This window comes from Amia ocellicauda, chromosome 10 (assembly GCF_036373705.1).
Source record: "Amia ocellicauda isolate fAmiCal2 chromosome 10, fAmiCal2.hap1, whole genome shotgun sequence".
NCBI classification, from domain to species: domain Eukaryota; kingdom Metazoa; phylum Chordata; class Actinopteri; order Amiiformes; family Amiidae; genus Amia; species Amia ocellicauda.
In genome coordinates, this window is record NC_089859.1 from 16,097,944 (window position 1) to 16,116,292 (window position 18,349).

Genomic DNA, 18,349 nt, shown 5'->3' on the forward strand with positions numbered 1-18,349 from the left:
AAAAACGTATGGACTTAAATGAATGACCTGTTCTTTTGTCTCTCCCCAGACTAGAGAAAAGGGACTTTATGGAGTGCCCTAAGTACCTGCAGCAGGAGGGCTACAGGGTGGGCTGCAGGATGCAGTACATCTCCAAGTTCTATAACCTTCACACCAAGCTGCTGGCAAACAACGGCCAGATCGTCTCTGAACAGAAAATCGATCTGAAAGGCTTAGGTGAGGGGGGAGCGGTGCTGCAAGAACAAGTCATCAGGGCTCTCTGCTCTGTGCTCTGAGCCCTTCATGCTTGTAGTCTGTGCTCTTTATGCTCCTGGGTTCTGTGTTCTGTGTCCTGTGTCCTCCACTCAGGGTCCTATGTATTGTGTCCTCTGCTCTGTGCTCAGCCTGCCTGCATGTTGTGTTGACTGGGGTGGGGCATACTGCCTGTCCCCTCAGGGCTGACTCTCTCCTGTGTCTCTGGCCACCAGTGAAGCTGCACCCCCCCCACAACCTGACTCTGCAATTCAGCAACGCCTCTGGGCTCTGGCTGTACTGGGACATCAGCAGCAAAGAATCCTGCACGGAGAGCAAGGTCCGGTACAGGAAGAGCAAGGACACCGAATGGCAGGTGAGTGTGATAAACAAGAGTCTTCTGTCACAGGAGTGTACGTGTGGACGTGAATTGCAATGCTTTTTACAATACTCTCTCTCTTAGTGATTCTCTACACTATCAGGTCTACTATAATAGTAATAATAATAATAGTAAATGTTAATCTGCTCCAATACTCAAATGACAAAAAAATGCTAATTAATAACCAGTTCTCGAGTAGTCACTGATACGTGAGCCAGGTGTTGAACAGCAGATGCTCCTCTGCTCTCCAATTCCCCCAGGAGTCCCTCAGGCCGATCTACCCCAGCCCCTACAATGTGCCCTTCCCAGACGAGACACAGCTGTATGAGTTCCAGGTTCAGACGCGCATTTCCCATTTCTGCGGGAAGTCCGACTTCTGGAGCGACTGGAGCCCCCCGGTGTACTGGGGCAGCAACAGCACAGGTAGGATGGCTGAGTGTGGCCTGCATGAGTTCCCGTCAGGCACTCGGTGGGGCACTTCGGTGTGTTGCACTGGGGCGTAAGGGTCATAAAGAGCGGGTGGGAAGGATTCTTACTTCTCTCACTGAGGCTTTTGCTAACAGCAGGTCATTTTGTGTAACACACTTTGAGATTAGAGAGCGGCCAAAGCATACGCTGACACAACATACTTAGAGTGCAAGGAAAGTTCAGGTTGCTGTACAGTGTGGGAGGCACTGGAGAGCCGCCTGGCTGGCAGAGACCCTGCACAGATCTCCTCACCCCTGCCAATGTTGTCTGACTTGTTTCTCTATCTATTGAGTTTTTGTTGCTATTTTGTATTTTGGATAGTCATTCGTTGTTTTTTTGTTTTTTTTTCAAACATTCCTTCCCTCCTCCTCCTCCCTGCCTTCCTCCTTACATTTGTCTATCTGTAGCTTTTTAAGGGGGAAGTCATGCCACCTCTTATGGTGTTAGCAGTTTAACCAGAAATGAAGCAGATGTGTTCACACTGAGGCTGAAAAGTACAATTAAAAAATCACTTAATAAAAGGCACTTCTAAGGCATCAAGCTGTTTGTGTTTTGGGTTTTCTTTTTTGTTAAAGAAATTGAATATTCTTAATAATTTCTCTTTCTCTCTCTCTCTCTCTCTCTCTCTCTATATATATATATATATATATATATATATATATATATACACATATTCATGAAGTTAAGCCTTCTACTGAATACACACTCTTTAGACAGATTATGGGATGAATGAAATTTGGGATGAATTACATTTTTCAAGGGAAAGACCTGACTAGAAAAGTAACTTAATGACATAAAATCAATTAATCAATTATATATATTGTACTTGTGTCAATCCTTTAAGAAAAATGCTGTCAATAATCTTTAATCGCTAATTTGTTTTCACTAATAAAGTAAATTGGTGTTAGTGTCAGGTTGTTTGAAAGTTAATTGTTACTAATATCTGGTTGTTTTGAGAGTTAATTATTAATAATGTCAGGTTGTTTGATAGTTAGTTGGTATTCGTGACAGGTTTGAAAGTTAATTGGTACTAAGATCGGGTTGTTTGAGAGTTAACTGGTATTAATGTCAGCTTGTTTAAGGGTAACACACAACAAGATGTTACTGTGAACTGCTTTCCTACTCCGAGTCTGAGTTCTTTCACATCCCCCTATACAACTTCCCCAGTTCGTCCTTTATACGTTTCTGTGGGTCTTTTCGCGAAGGAACAGAGCTCGTTGTGGATGGGAAGTCCATCGGTTCCCGGCGCTAGTTAATACTGCAGACTTCGCCGACTGACTGGAATCTCACTGCAGGACGGGCAGGGGAACCCGTCCTGCAGTGAGGAGGGCTCAGACTGGCCTTTGTGTCGGAATCAAAACTGTCCAATTATACTCTTGCTTAAGTCTGTTCGTGTTATGGTTTGGTTAGCTTTATGTGCCTTTTCTTCAGTTGTGATGTGTCTGTCAGACATTGACAATAAATGTCCAAACAGTAACAATGGGGATTTCCATCTCAGAGTAGTGATACCTTTTTTTTTTTTTTAAACAAGCTGTGCTTGACTGAGACTGAAATGGTCACAGCTGGTTTCATATCTAGGGTCTGAAGAGATGAAAAAAATGAATTGGTCGTGATTAGACCCTACTGTAATATTTTTGCACTATATTGACAGACTAATCCAGTGCGTGGCACAGCCTCTGCCCCCTCTCTAGATAAACCCTGTCCCATCGTGCCAAAGACCTGAGCGCACTTTGTCAAGTTGGTGACACTCAAGGCTCATGCTTTGTAACTAGAGTCAAGCTTCATTTTGAACTTGAATCTATTCTCCTGCTAAGGACATCAAGGCCTTGAGAATGAAAACCAGAAACCCAGGGGGCCCTCCCGAAGGGGACAGGCCGGCCCTGAACTACAGGAAGCAGTGAGTTTACTCATCGATTCTTCATCTTGCTTTTCTTTTTTTTCTGTCGGTTTCTTCCTCTCTACACTGCAAATCTACGCAGTCGGCGAGGCAGCTGTGCTGGGAGCTGCCCAGTGTGCAGGTCAAATTATCACCCCTGACCTCCAAAAGATAGGCTAACCTGCTTGTTGTATCAGGTTTATTAAGCCCTGTGTTATGCCAATAAGTGTCACCGTCAGAAAACATACACTGACAGCATTGGTAAAGTGACATGTGGCATGTAGTGTGCCCAATCACTGCCAAATTACGTTTCCACTACTACTGGGATAAAACGAAAATGTTGACCAGCCATCTAATAAAAGAACCACTTCAAAGCTGTACTCACTTGCGTGTTCATTTTGATGTCACTTTCACTCTGATCGTAAATGAAACCGCAATGATAGACATGTTTGTAGTTTTGTATTAGCGGGTTGGTTAAAGGTTTGATATAATCCGGCCATAGCTGACACCATTGAGCAGATCACAGGAAAGGTTAGGTCTCCCTCTTGCGGTGACGATTTGAGTTATGTTGTTGGTTTTCTTTTCACTTGAATTTGTTTGCATTAATTTTAATGCACTTACTTAATGTTGAGTTTGCATTTCACTGTTTTGAATGATTTATTTCAGAATTATAATGATTTTAGAAATGTTTTTTAGAATTGGATTTAAACAAAATAATTATGGGAATTAACAATGTTGTATTGTTCTTTTTTTCTGTATTGTAAAATACGAAATCAATAAAACATTATTTGAGGTGCCGTCAATGTCGAAACCTTGACTAAACTGTGTTTCTGTGAAACACCCACGCACTTGGTTCACAAGCAAGGCATACAGACCAGGCGGAAGCCTGATACTCAGAGCCCGGTGTGGGACAGGGCCAGAAGCGGAAATAACACAGGGGCGATGGGGCATAGGCAGCAGGGCCCACCGCATCTAGGGGCCCAGCAAGGGGATCCACGTTCCACCAGATATATGTATATATTTATAGAGGGGTGGTGGGGGGGCCCACAACAGAGCCCCTCCCCCTCTGTGCTTTGAGTTAGTTCCGCCGCTGGACAGGGCCCAGAGCTCGGAGCTGCTGTGGCTTTTCTGCAGCTCACAGTGCACGTTGGGTTGACAAATACAACACCTGGTGGTGTTTGTAGATGGTTGCCATCCTTGTTTTATAACTTACCATTTTCTGCTACGGAGAGACAAAGTAAAATTAAGGTTCTTTCTTGAGTGTGTATGTATCCATGTCTGTATTAGTATGTATGTCTGCATGTATATGTTTTTGTATTATTAATTCACAGTTTCACCAGTAATGATTAAAACTGAGTTCTGATCCCCTGTGCAGGTGTGAGCTGCCTGATCCCCAACGAGGAATATGTGCGCTGTACCTGGAATGAGAACGGACGCCCCGACTTCAACTACAGCTTCCAGAGCAGGTGAGTGGAGCCCGGGGACCAGGGCAGCGGGTCAGTCCAGGTGTACTCTAGGAATCCCCACAGGTGTACAGGGATTTGTAGGATTTTTTTAGATGAGGGAGCCATAAGGGGGCCATGATTGTTACAGACCAGCCAACATCTGCTAGGGGGGTCTGAGGGCATGATCCCCCGGGAAGAGTTTTTTTGTAAAATGGCTTTTAAACTCAGTTTGTAAGCTAAGATAGAAGCAAAATAAAGGATAAGGAAGGCAATTAATACAAATCCAGCAAAAACGAACCACCATATTTGCTACCATTTGCTAGTGAGAATTTTTTTTTTATTGACATGAACATAATAGACAATATAGACAACTTATCCAACCCCCCTCACCCCCAAAAGGGCTTCATGGATACATTCCTGAGCATTTGTTCAGTGCAAGAGGGAGAGTGAACAAAATAGGGTCCCCTTAATATGCAAAAATGAATTCATATAATGCCTGATTGGACAGAATGGTTACTCATCCCCCCAAAAAAACACTGAAATGCACGCAAAACTGTTCATTACGTAGCCCCTTTTAACCCATTAGCTAAATGTACTGCTCCACTGATAATTAGTTGGGTACACAAGAGCTAGTGAACTTAGCTAGTGTAGGGTTACCACATCTGAACTTTCAAAAAAGAGCACACCAGAGGGTTGGAGGAAGACCTACTAAATGTATTAATGTCTGAGCAAGAAGTTATGAGTGTAACATTTAATTCCTGGACCCTTATGGAACATTATATACAGTGTAAAGATCTAAAATAGGAAAACAATAAGAGCACTTATTTGTTCAATACATGGTTGTATGGCAAAAAAGTGAAAAAATGCTTTACCAATACAAAAATTAAATTGTGTGCTATAACATAACTAATAACAATCTATATCATAAAAACAATAAATAACAAACATTAAGTATTATTTTTCAAACATTTGTGTATTTGTTTTTTGTTAATAAATGAATGTATATAAAAGTATTGACATTGCAGAAACGAAAAAATAGTACAAATATAAAAGTAACACTATAACAAGGTACACTGGTACAAATATAAACCTATGAAGCAACAGTAACAACAACTAAACTCTAGTGGTTTGAGATTGTTTGAGAATATGTCCAGTCTGCTGTGACCCGCACCTGTCACTGCTGTCACCGTTTCTTTAAAGAAAACATCTTCTTCTAAAACATCCTGTTGAAATCGCCCTCCACAATCATGTCTTCCTGCTGTCAAATTCTATCGTCTCATTCTCCCTTTATGGCACTACTACCGAATAAGTCGGTCAGCTTCCTTCCTCTGTTAACTTTTCAACTCCACCATCGTGTTTTATATTGTGTTGTTTTTCCAAAAGGCCAGTCCGCTTCTGCCTCCAGCCCAGGTCCTGGAGAGCCATTCTACTGCACTGTTATACCTGGCTTTCACAGTTGGCAACCTTAAAGTTGAACCTGAACAAAAGCCAGCTAACCACAACTCTCAGTCAGGCAGATCATTGGTCCACTCACTGCCTTAGAGCTCAGGTGCAGAGCTTCCCCACAGACAGGCGCCTGCTGCCCAAGTAAAACCCCAAGTGTGTGTCACATAGCAGGATGCAAGCAGGCTGTTGGGCTGTGGGTGAGGCTCTGCTACAAGTCAGGATAGCGCTGTGACCCCAAGGTGGATGATTAGCAAAAGTGTGTGACAGACATACACAGGCGACCATCACGATTCAGTGTCTGGAGATGAAACTGTTGGAACTGTTGTTCCCTACATTCCTTAAAAAAAAAAAAAAAACGTATGGACTTAAATGAATGACCTGTTCTTTTGTCTCTCCCCAGACTAGAGAAAAGGGACTTTATGGAGTGCCCTAAGTACCTGCAGCAGGAGGGCTACAGGGTGGGCTGCAGGATGCAGTACATCTCCAAGTTCTATAACCTTCACACCAAGCTGCTGGCAAACAACGACCAGATCGTCTCTGAACAGGAAATCGATCTGAAAGGCTTAGGTGAGGGGGGAGCGGTGCGGCAAGAACAAGTCATCAGGGCTCTCTGCTCTGTGCTCTGAGCCCTTCATGCTTGTAGTCTGTGCTCTTTATGCTCCTGGGTTCTGTGTTCTGTGTCCTGTGTCCTCCACTCAGGGTCCTATGTATTGTGTCCTCTGCTCTGTGCTCAGCCTGCCTGCATGTTGTGTTGACTGGGGTGGGGCATACTGCCTGTCCCCTCAGGGCTGACTCTCTCCTGTGTCTCTGGCCACCAGTGAAGCTGCACCCCCCCCACAACCTGACTCTGCATTTCAGCAACGCCTCTGGGCTCTGGCTGTACTGGAACATCAGCAGCAAAGACTCCTGCACGGAGAGCAAGGTCCGGTACAGGAAGAGCAAGGACACCGAATGGCAGGTGAGTGTGATAAACAAGAGTCTTCTGTCACAGGAGTGTACGTGTGGACGTGAATTGCAATGCTTTTTACAATACTCTCTCTCTTAGTGATTCTCTACACTATCAGGTCTACTATAATAGTAATAATAATAATAGTAAATGTTAATCTGCTCCAATACTCAAATGACAAAAAAATGCTAATTAATAACCAGTTCTCGAGTAGTCACTGATACGTGAGCCAGGTGTTGAACAGCAGATGCTCCTCTGCTCTCCAATTCCCCCAGGAGTCCCTCAGGCCGATCTACCCCAGCCCCTACAATGTGCCCTTCCCAGACGAGACACAGCTGTATGAGTTCCAGGTTCAGACGCGCATTTCCCATTTCTGCGGGAAGTCCGACTTCTGGAGCGACTGGAGCCCCCCGGTGTACTGGGGCAGCAACAGCACAGGTAGGATGGCTGAGTGTGGCCTGCATGAGTTCCCGTCAGGCACTCGGTGGGGCACTTCGGTGTGTTGCACTGGGGCGTAAGGGTCATAAAGAGCGGGTGGGAAGGATTCTTACTTCTCTCACTGAGGCTTTTGCTAACAGCAGGTCATTTTGTGTAACACACTTTGAGATTAGAGAGCGGCCAAAGCATACGCTGACACAACATACTTAGAGTGCAAGGAAAGTTCAGGTTGCTGTACAGTGTGGGAGGCACTGGAGAGCCGCCTGGCTGGCAGAGACCCTGCACAGATCTCCTCACCCCTGCCAATGTTGTCTGACTTGTTTCTCTATCTATTGAGTTTTTGTTGCTATTTTGTATTTTGGATAGTCATTCGTTGTTTTTTTGTTTTTTTTTCAAACATTCCTTCCCTCCTCCTCCTCCCTGCCTTCCTCCTTACATTTGTCTATCTGTAGCTTTTTAAGGGGGAAGTCATGCCACCTCTTATGGTGTTAGCAGTTTAACCAGAAATGAAGCAGATGTGTTCACACTGAGGCTGAAAAGTACAATTAAAAAATCACTTAATAAAAGGCACTTCTAAGGCATCAAGCTGTTTGTGTTTTGGGTTTTCTTTTTTGTTAAAGAAATTGAATATTCTTAATAATTTCTCTTTCTCTCTCTCTCTCTCTCTCTCTCTCTATATATATATATATATATATATATATATATATATATACACATATTCATGAAGTTAAGCCTTCTACTGAATACACACTCTTTAGACAGATTATGGGATGAATGAAATTTGGGATGAATTACATTTTTCAAGGGAAAGACCTGACTAGAAAAGTAACTTAATGACATAAAATCAATTAATCAATTATATATATTGTACTTGTGTCAATCCTTTAAGAAAAATGCTGTCAATAATCTTTAATCGCTAATTTGTTTTCACTAATAAAGTAAATTGGTGTTAGTGTCAGGTTGTTTGAAAGTTAATTGTTACTAATATCTGGTTGTTTTGAGAGTTAATTATTAATAATGTCAGGTTGTTTGATAGTTAGTTGGTATTCGTGACAGGTTTGAAAGTTAATTGGTACTAAGATCGGGTTGTTTGAGAGTTAACTGGTATTAATGTCAGCTTGTTTAAGGGTAACACACAACAAGATGTTACTGTGAACTGCTTTCCTACTCCGAGTCTGAGTTCTTTCACATCCCCCTATACAACTTCCCCAGTTCGTCCTTTATACGTTTCTGTGGGTCTTTTCGCGAAGGAACAGAGCTCGTTGTGGATGGGAAGTCCATCGGTTCCCGGCGCTAGTTAATACTGCAGACTTCGCCGACTGACTGGAATCTCACTGCAGGACGGGCAGGGGAACCCGTCCTGCAGTGAGGAGGGCTCAGACTGGCCTTTGTGTCGGAATCAAAACTGTCCAATTATACTCTTGCTTAAGTCTGTTCGTGTTATGGTTTGGTTAGCTTTATGTGCCTTTTCTTCAGTTGTGATGTGTCTGTCAGACATTGACAATAAATGTCCAAACAGTAACAATGGGGATTTCCATCTCAGAGTAGTGATACCTTTTTTTTTTTTTTAAACAAGCTGTGCTTGACTGAGACTGAAATGGTCACAGCTGGTTTCATATCTAGGGTCTGAAGAGATGAAAAAAATGAATTGGTCGTGATTAGACCCTACTGTAATATTTTTGCACTATATTGACAGACTAATCCAGTGCGTGGCACAGCCTCTGCCCCCTCTCTAGATAAACCCTGTCCCATCGTGCCAAAGACCTGAGCGCACTTTGTCAAGTTGGTGACACTCAAGGCTCATGCTTTGTAACTAGAGTCAAGCTTCATTTTGAACTTGAATCTATTCTCCTGCTAAGGACATCAAGGCCTTGAGAATGAAAACCAGAAACCCAGGGGGCCCTCCCGAAGGGGACAGGCCGGCCCTGAACTACAGGAAGCAGTGAGTTTACTCATCGATTCTTCATCTTGCTTTTCTTTTTTTTCTGTCGGTTTCTTCCTCTCTACACTGCAAATCTACGCAGTCGGCGAGGCAGCTGTGCTGGGAGCTGCCCAGTGTGCAGGTCAAATTATCACCCCTGACCTCCAAAAGATAGGCTAACCTGCTTGTTGTATCAGGTTTATTAAGCCCTGTGTTATGCCAATAAGTGTCACCGTCAGAAAACATACACTGACAGCATTGGTAAAGTGACATGTGGCATGTAGTGTGCCCAATCACTGCCAAATTACGTTTCCACTACTACTGGGATAAAACGAAAATGTTGACCAGCCATCTAATAAAAGAACCACTTCAAAGCTGTACTCACTTGCGTGTTCATTTTGATGTCACTTTCACTCTGATCGTAAATGAAACCGCAATGATAGACATGTTTGTAGTTTTGTATTAGCGGGTTGGTTAAAGGTTTGATATAATCCGGCCATAGCTGACACCATTGAGCAGATCACAGGAAAGGTTAGGTCTCCCTCTTGCGGTGACGATTTGAGTTATGTTGTTGGTTTTCTTTTCACTTGAATTTGTTTGCATTAATTTTAATGCACTTACTTAATGTTGAGTTTGCATTTCACTGTTTTGAATGATTTATTTCAGAATTATAATGATTTTAGAAATGTTTTTTAGAATTGGATTTAAACAAAATAATTATGGGAATTAACAATGTTGTATTGTTCTTTTTTTCTGTATTGTAAAATACGAAATCAATAAAACATTATTTGAGGTGCCGTCAATGTCGAAACCTTGACTAAACTGTGTTTCTGTGAAACACCCACGCACTTGGTTCACAAGCAAGGCATACAGACCAGGCGGAAGCCTGATACTCAGAGCCCGGTGTGGGACAGGGCCAGAAGCGGAAATAACACAGGGGCGATGGGGCATAGGCAGCAGGGCCCACCGCATCTAGGGGCCCAGCAAGGGGATCCACGTTCCACCAGATATATGTATATATTTATAGAGGGGTGGTGGGGGGGCCCACAACAGAGCCCCTCCCCCTCTGTGCTTTGAGTTAGTTCCGCCGCTGGACAGGGCCCAGAGCTCGGAGCTGCTGTGGCTTTTCTGCAGCTCACAGTGCACGTTGGGTTGACAAATACAACACCTGGTGGTGTTTGTAGATGGTTGCCATCCTTGTTTTATAACTTACCATTTTCTGCTACGGAGAGACAAAGTAAAATTAAGGTTCTTTCTTGAGTGTGTATGTATCCATGTCTGTATTAGTATGTATGTCTGCATGTATATGTTTTTGTATTATTAATTCACAGTTTCACCAGTAATGATTAAAACTGAGTTCTGATCCCCTGTGCAGGTGTGAGCTGCCTGATCCCCAACGAGGAATATGTGCGCTGTACCTGGAATGAGAACGGACGCCCCGACTTCAACTACAGCTTCCAGAGCAGGTGAGTGGAGCCCGGGGACCAGGGCAGCGGGTCAGTCCAGGTGTACTCTAGGAATCCCCACAGGTGTACAGGGATTTGTAGGATTTTTTTAGATGAGGGAGCCATAAGGGGGCCATGATTGTTACAGACCAGCCAACATCTGCTAGGGGGGTCTGAGGGCATGATCCCCCGGGAAGAGTTTTTTTGTAAAATGGCTTTTAAACTCAGTTTGTAAGCTAAGATAGAAGCAAAATAAAGGATAAGGAAGGCAATTAATACAAATCCAGCAAAAACGAACCACCATATTTGCTACCATTTGCTAGTGAGAATTTTTTTTTTATTGACATGAACATAATAGACAATATAGACAACTTATCCAACCCCCCTCACCCCCAAAAGGGCTTCATGGATACATTCCTGAGCATTTGTTCAGTGCAAGAGGGAGAGTGAACAAAATAGGGTCCCCTTAATATGCAAAAATGAATTCATATAATGCCTGATTGGACAGAATGGTTACTCATCCCCCCAAAAAAACACTGAAATGCACGCAAAACTGTTCATTACGTAGCCCCTTTTAACCCATTAGCTAAATGTACTGCTCCACTGATAATTAGTTGGGTACACAAGAGCTAGTGAACTTAGCTAGTGTAGGGTTACCACATCTGAACTTTCAAAAAAGAGCACACCAGAGGGTTGGAGGAAGACCTACTAAATGTATTAATGTCTGAGCAAGAAGTTATGAGTGTAACATTTAATTCCTGGACCCTTATGGAACATTATATACAGTGTAAAGATCTAAAATAGGAAAACAATAAGAGCACTTATTTGTTCAATACATGGTTGTATGGCAAAAAAGTGAAAAAATGCTTTACCAATACAAAAATTAAATTGTGTGCTATAACATAACTAATAACAATCTATATCATAAAAACAATAAATAACAAACATTAAGTATTATTTTTCAAACATTTGTGTATTTGTTTTTTGTTAATAAATGAATGTATATAAAAGTATTGACATTGCAGAAACGAAAAAATAGTACAAATATAAAAGTAACACTATAACAAGGTACACTGGTACAAATATAAACCTATGAAGCAACAGTAACAACAACTAAACTCTAGTGGTTTGAGATTGTTTGAGAATATGTCCAGTCTGCTGTGACCCGCACCTGTCACTGCTGTCACCGTTTCTTTAAAGAAAACATCTTCTTCTAAAACATCCTGTTGAAATCGCCCTCCACAATCATGTCTTCCTGCTGTCAAATTCTATCGTCTCATTCTCCCTTTATGGCACTACTACCGAATAAGTCGGTCAGCTTCCTTCCTCTGTTAACTTTTCAACTCCACCATCGTGTTTTATATTGTGTTGTTTTTCCAAAAGGCCAGTCCGCTTCTGCCTCCAGCCCAGGTCCTGGAGAGCCATTCTACTGCACTGTTATACCTGGCTTTCACAGTTGGCAACCTTAAAGTTGAACCTGAACAAAAGCCAGCTAACCACAACTCTCAGTCAGGCAGATCATTGGTCCACTCACTGCCTTAGAGCTCAGGTGCAGAGCTTCCCCGCAGCTCTTAAGAAACCCTGCGACAGGCGCCTGCTGCCCAAGTAAAACCCCAAGTGTGTGTCACATAGCAGGATGCAAGCAGGCTGTTGGGCTGTGGGTGAGGCTCTGCTACAAGTCAGGATAGCGCTGTGACCCCAAGGTGGATGATTAGCAAAAGTGTGTGACAGACATACACAGGCGACCATCACGATTCAGTGTCTGGAGATGAAACTGTTGGAACTGTTGTTCCCTACATTCCTTAAAAAAAAAAAAAAAACGTATGGACTTAAATGAATGACCTGTTCTTTTGTCTCTCCCCAGACTAGAGAAAAGGGACTTTATGGAGTGCCCTAAGTACCTGCAGCAGGAGGGCTACAGGGTGGGCTGCAGGATGCAGTACATCTCCAAGTTCTATAACCTTCACACCAAGCTGCTGGCAAACAACGGCCAGATCGTCTCTGAACAGAAAATCGATCTGAAAGGCTTAGGTGAGGGGGGAGCGGTGCTGCAAGAACAAGTCATCAGGGCTCTCTGCTCTGTGCTCTGAGCCCTTCATGCTTGTAGTCTGTGCTCTTTATGCTCCTGGGTTCTGTGTTCTGTGTCCTGTGTCCTCCACTCAGGGTCCTATGTATTGTGTCCTCTGCTCTGTGCTCAGCCTGCCTGCATGTTGTGTTGACTGGGGTGGGGCATACTGCCTGTCCCCTCAGGGCTGACTCTCTCCTGTGTCTCTGGCCACCAGTGAAGCTGCACCCCCCCCACAACCTGACTCTGCAATTCAGCAACGCCTCTGGGCTCTGGCTGTACTGGGACATCAGCAGCAAAGAATCCTGCACGGAGAGCAAGGTCCGGTACAGGAAGAGCAAGGACATCGAATGGCAGGTGAGTGTGATAAACAAGAGTCTTCTGTCACAGGAGTGTACGTGTGGACGTGAATTGCAATGCTTTTTACAATACTCTCTCTCTTAGTGATTCTCTACACTATCAGGTCTACTATAATAGTAATAATAATAATAGTAAATGTTAATCTGCTCCAATACTCAAATGACAAAAAAATGCTAATTAATAACCAGTTCTCGAGTAGTCACTGATACGTGAGCCAGGTGTTGAACAGCAGATGCTCCTCTGCTCTCCAATTCCCCCAGGAGTCCCTCAGGCAGATCCACCCCAGCCCCTACAATGTGCCCTTCCCAGACGAGACACAGCTGTATGAGTTCCAGGTTCAGACGCGCATTTCCCATTTCTGCGGGAAGTCCGACTTCTGGAGCGACTGGAGCCCCCCGGTGTACTGGGGCAGCAACAGCACAGGTAGGATGGCTGAGTGTGGCCTGCATGAGTTCCCGTCAGGCACTCGGTGGGGCACTTCGGTGTGTTGCACTGGGGCGTAAGGGTCATAAAGAGCGGGTGGGAAGGATTCTTACTTCTCTCACTGAGGCTTTTGCTAACAGCAGGTCATTTTGTGTAACACACTTTGAGATTAGAGAGCGGCCAAAGCATACGCTGACACAACATACTTAGAGTGCAAGGAAAGTTCAGGTTGCTGTACAGTGTGGGAGGCACTGGAGAGCCGCCTGGCTGGCAGAGACCCTGCACAGATCTCCTCACCCCTGCCAATGTTGTCTGACTTGTTTCTCTATCTATTGAGTTTTTGTTGCTATTTTGTATTTTGGATAGTCATTCGTTGTTTTTTTTTTTTTTTTCAAACATTCCTTCCCTCCTCCTCCTCCCTGCCTTCCTCCTTACATTTGTCTATCTGTAGCTTTTTAAGGGGGAAGTCATGCCACCTCTTATGGTGTTAGCAGTTTAACCAGAAATGAAGCAGATGTGTTCACACCGAGGCTGAAAAATACAATTAAAAAATCACTTAATAAAAGGCACTTCTAAGGCATCAAGCTGTTTGTGTTTTGGGTTTTCTTTTTTGTTAAAGAAATGGAATATTCTTAATAATTTCTCTTTCTCTCTCTCTCTCTCTCTCTCTCTCTCTCTATATATATATATATATATATATATATATATATATATATATATATATACACATATTCATGAAGTTAAGCCTTCTACTGAATACACACTCTTTAGACAGATTATGGGATGAATGAAATTTGGGATGAATTACATTTTTCAAGGGAAAGACCTGACTAGAAAAGTAACTTAATGACATAAAATCAATTAATCAATTATATATATTGTACTTGTGTCAATCCTTTAAGAAAAATGCTGTCAATAATCTTTAATCGCTAATTTGTTTTCACTAATAAAGTAAATTGGTGTTAGTGTCAGGTTGTTTGAAAGTTAATTGTTACTAATATCTGGTTGTTTTGAGAGTTAATTATTAATAATGTCAGGTTGTTTGATAGTTAGTTGGTATTCGTGACAGGTTTGAAAGTTAATTGGTACTAAGATCGGGTTGTTTGAGAGTTAACTGGTATTAATGTCAGCTTGTTTAAGGGTAACACACAACAAGATGTTACTGTGAACTGCTTTCCTACTCCGAGTCTGAGTTCTTTCACATCCCCCTATACAACTTCCCCAGTTCGTCCTTTATACGTTTCTGTGGGTCTTTTCGCGAAGGAACAGAGCTCGTTGTGGATGGGAAGTCCATCGGTTCCCGGCGCTAGTTAATACTGCAGACTTTGCCGACTGACTGGAATCTCACTGCAGGACGGGCAGGGGAACCCGTCCTGCAGTGAGGAGGGCTCAGACTGGCCTTTGTGTCGGAATCAAAACTGTCCAATTATACTCTTGCTTGAGTCTGTTCGTGTTATGGTTTGGTTAGCTTTATGTGCCTTTTCTTCAGTTGTGATGTGTCTGTCAGACATTGACAATAAATGTCCAAACAGTAACAATGGGGATTTCCATCTCAGAGTAGTGATACCTTTTTTTTTTTTTTAAACAAGCTGTGCTTGACTGAGACTGAAATGGTCACAGCTGGTTTCATATCTAGGGTCTGAAGAGATGAAAAAAATGAATTGGTCGTGATTAGACCCTACTGTAATATTTTTGCACTATATTGACAGACTAATCCAGTGCGTGGCACAGCCTCTGCCCCCTCTCTAGATAAACCCTGTCCCATCGTGCCAAAGACCTGAGCGCACTTGTCAAGTTGGTGACACTCAAGGCTCATGCTTTGTAACTAGAGTCAAGCTTCATTTTGAACTTGAATCTATTCTCCTGCTAAGGACATCAAGGCCTTGAGAATGAAAACCAGAAACCCAGGGGGCCCTCCCGAAGGGGACAGGCCGGCCCTGAACTACAGGAAGCAGTGAGTTTACTCATCGATTCTTCATCTTGCTTTTCTTTTTTTTCTGTCGGTTTCTTCCTCTCTACACTGCAAATCTACGCAGTCGGCGAGGCAGCTGTGCTGGGAGCTGCCCAGTGTGCAGGTCAAATTATCACCCCTGACCTCCAAAAGATAGGCTAACCTGCTTGTTGTATCAGGTTTATTAAGCCCTGTGTTATGCCAATAAGTGTCACCGTCAGAAAACATACACTGACAGCATTGGTAAAGTGACATGTGGCATGTAGTGTGCCCAATCACTGCCAAATTACGTTTCCACTACTACTGGGATAAAACGAAAATGTTGACCAGCCATCTAATAAAAGAACCACTTCAAAGCTGTACTCACTTGCGTGTTCATTTTGATGTCACTTTCACTCTGATCGTAAATGAAACCGCAATGATAGACATGTTTGTAGTTTTGTATTAGCGGGTTGGTTAAAGGTTTGATATAATCCAGCCATAGCTGACACCATTGAGCAGATCACAGGAAAGGTTAGGTCTCCCTCTTGCGGTGACGATTTGAGTTATGTTGTTGGTTTTCTTTTCACTTGAATTTGTTTGCATTAATTTTAATGCACTTACTTAATGTTGAGTTTGCATTTCACTGTTTTGAATGATTTATTTCAGAATTATAATGATTTTAGAAATGTTTTTTAGAATTGGATTTAAACAAAATAATTATGGGAATTAACAATGTTGTATTGTTCTTTTTTTCTGTATTGTAAAATACGAAATCAATAAAACATTATTTGAGGTGCCGTCAATGTCGAAACCTTGACTAAACTGTGTTTCTGTGAAACACCCACGCACTTGGTTCACAAGCAAGGCATACAGACCAGGCGGAAGCCTGATACTCAGAGCCCGGTGTGGGACAGGGCCAGAAGCGGAAATAACACAGGGGCGATGGGGCATAGGCAGCAGGGCCCACCGCATCTAGGGGCCCAGCAAGGGGATCCACGTTCCACCAGATATATGTATATATTTATAGAGGGGTGGTGGGGGGGCCCACAACAGAGCCCCTCCCCCTCTGTGCTTTGAGTTAGTTCCGCCGCTGGACAGGGCCCAGAGCTCGGAGCTGCTGTGGCTTTTCTGCAGCTCACAGTGCACGTTGGGTTGACAAATACAACACCTGGTGGTGTTTGTAGATGGTTGCCATCCTTGTTTTATAACTTACCATTTTCTGCTACGGAGAGACAAAGTAAAATTAAGGTTCTTTCTTGAGTGTGTATGTATCCATGTCTGTATTAGTATGTATGTCTGCATGTATATGTTTTTGTATTATTAATTCACAGTTTCACCAGTAATGATTAAAACTGAGTTCTGATCCCCTGTGCAGGTGTGAGCTGCCTGATCCCCAACGAGGAATATGTGCGCTGTACCTGGAATGAGAACGGACGCCCCGACTTCAACTACAGCTTCCAGAGCAGGTGAGTGGAGCCCGGGGACCAGGGCAGCGGGTCAGTCCAGGTGTACTCTAGGAATCCCCACAGGTGTACAGGGATTTGTAGGATTTTTTTAGATGAGGGAGCCATAAGGGGGCCATGATTGTTACAGACCAGCCAACATCTGCTAGGGGGGTCTGAGGGCATGATCCCCCGGGAAGAGTTTTTTTGTAAAATGGCTTTTAAACTCAGTTTGTAAGCTAAGATAGAAGCAAAATAAAGGATAAGGAAGGCAATTAATACAAATCCAGCAAAAACGAACCACCATATTTGCTACCATTTGCTAGTGAGAATTTTTTTTTTATTGACATGAACATAATAGACAATATAGACAACTTATCCAACCCCCCTCACCCCCAAAAGGGCTTCATGGATACATTCCTGAGCATTTGTTCAGTGCAAGAGGGAGAGTGAACAAAATAGGGTCCCCTTAATATGCAAAAATGAATTCATATAATGCCTGATTGGACAGAATGGTTACTCATCCCCCCAAAAAAACACTGAAATGCACGCAAAACTGTTCATTACGTAGCCCCTTTTAACCCATTAGCTAAATGTACTGCTCCACTGATAATTAGTTGGGTACACAAGAGCTAGTGAACTTAGCTAGTGTAGGGTTACCACATCTGAACTTTCAAAAAAGAGCACACCAGAGGGTTGGAGGAAGACCTACTAAATGTATTAATGTCTGAGCAAGAAGTTATGAGTGTAACATTTAATTCCTGGACCCTTATGGAACATTATATACAGTGTAAAGATCTAAAATAGGAAAACAATAAGAGCACTTATTTGTTCAATACATGGTTGTATGGCAAAAAAGTGAAAAAATGCTTTACCAATACAAAAATTAAATTGTGTGCTATAACATAACTAATAACAATATATATCATAAAAACAATAAATAACAAACATTAAGTATTATTTTTCAAACATTTGCGTATTTGTTTTTTGTTAATAAATGAATGTATATAAAAGTATTGACATTGCAGAAACGAAAAAATAGTACAAATATAAAAGTAACACTATAACAAGGTACACTGGTACAAATATAAACCTATGAAGCAACAGTAACAACAACTAAACTCTAGTGGTTTGAGATTGTTTGAGAATATGTCCAGTCTGCTGTGACCCGCACCTGTCACTGCTGTCACCGTTTCTTTAAAGAAAACATCTTCTTCTAAAACATCCTGTTGAAATCGCCCTCCACAATCATGTCTTCCTGCTGTCAAATTCTATCGTCTCATTCTCCCTTTATGGCACTACTACCGAATAAGTCGGTCAGCTTCCTTCCTCTGTTAACTTTTCAACTCCACCATCGTGTTTTATATTGTGTTGTTTTTCCAAAAGGCCAGTCCGCTTCTGCCTCCAGCCCAGGTCCTGGAGAGCCATTCTACTGCACTGTTATACCTGGCTTTCACAGTTGGCAACCTTAAAGTTGAACCTGAACAAAAGCCAGCTAACCACAACTCTCAGTCAGGCAGATCATTGGTCC

General features: G+C 42.8%; 1 protein-coding gene across 4 annotated transcripts in view; it reads left to right on the forward strand.

The window, feature by feature from the left end:
- Nucleotides 1-18,349, forward strand: part of il2rgb (interleukin 2 receptor, gamma b) — a 49,021-nt gene that overhangs the window by 13,536 nt on the left and 17,136 nt on the right. For all 4 annotated transcript variants that reach the window (XM_066715227.1, XM_066715228.1, XM_066715229.1 and 1 more), the window contains 12 exons: nt 50-216; nt 468-607; nt 871-1,033; nt 4,330-4,420; nt 6,246-6,412; nt 6,664-6,803; nt 7,067-7,229; nt 10,526-10,616; nt 12,460-12,626; nt 12,878-13,017; nt 13,281-13,443; nt 16,752-16,842. In XM_066715227.1, the coding sequence (XP_066571324.1) occupies nt 50-216; nt 468-607; nt 871-1,033; nt 4,330-4,420; nt 6,246-6,412; nt 6,664-6,803; nt 7,067-7,229; nt 10,526-10,616; nt 12,460-12,626; nt 12,878-13,017; nt 13,281-13,443; nt 16,752-16,842 (1,683 nt within the window). The remainder of the gene's footprint in view (nt 1-49; nt 217-467; nt 608-870; nt 1,034-4,329; nt 4,421-6,245; nt 6,413-6,663; nt 6,804-7,066; nt 7,230-10,525; nt 10,617-12,459; nt 12,627-12,877; nt 13,018-13,280; nt 13,444-16,751; nt 16,843-18,349) is intronic.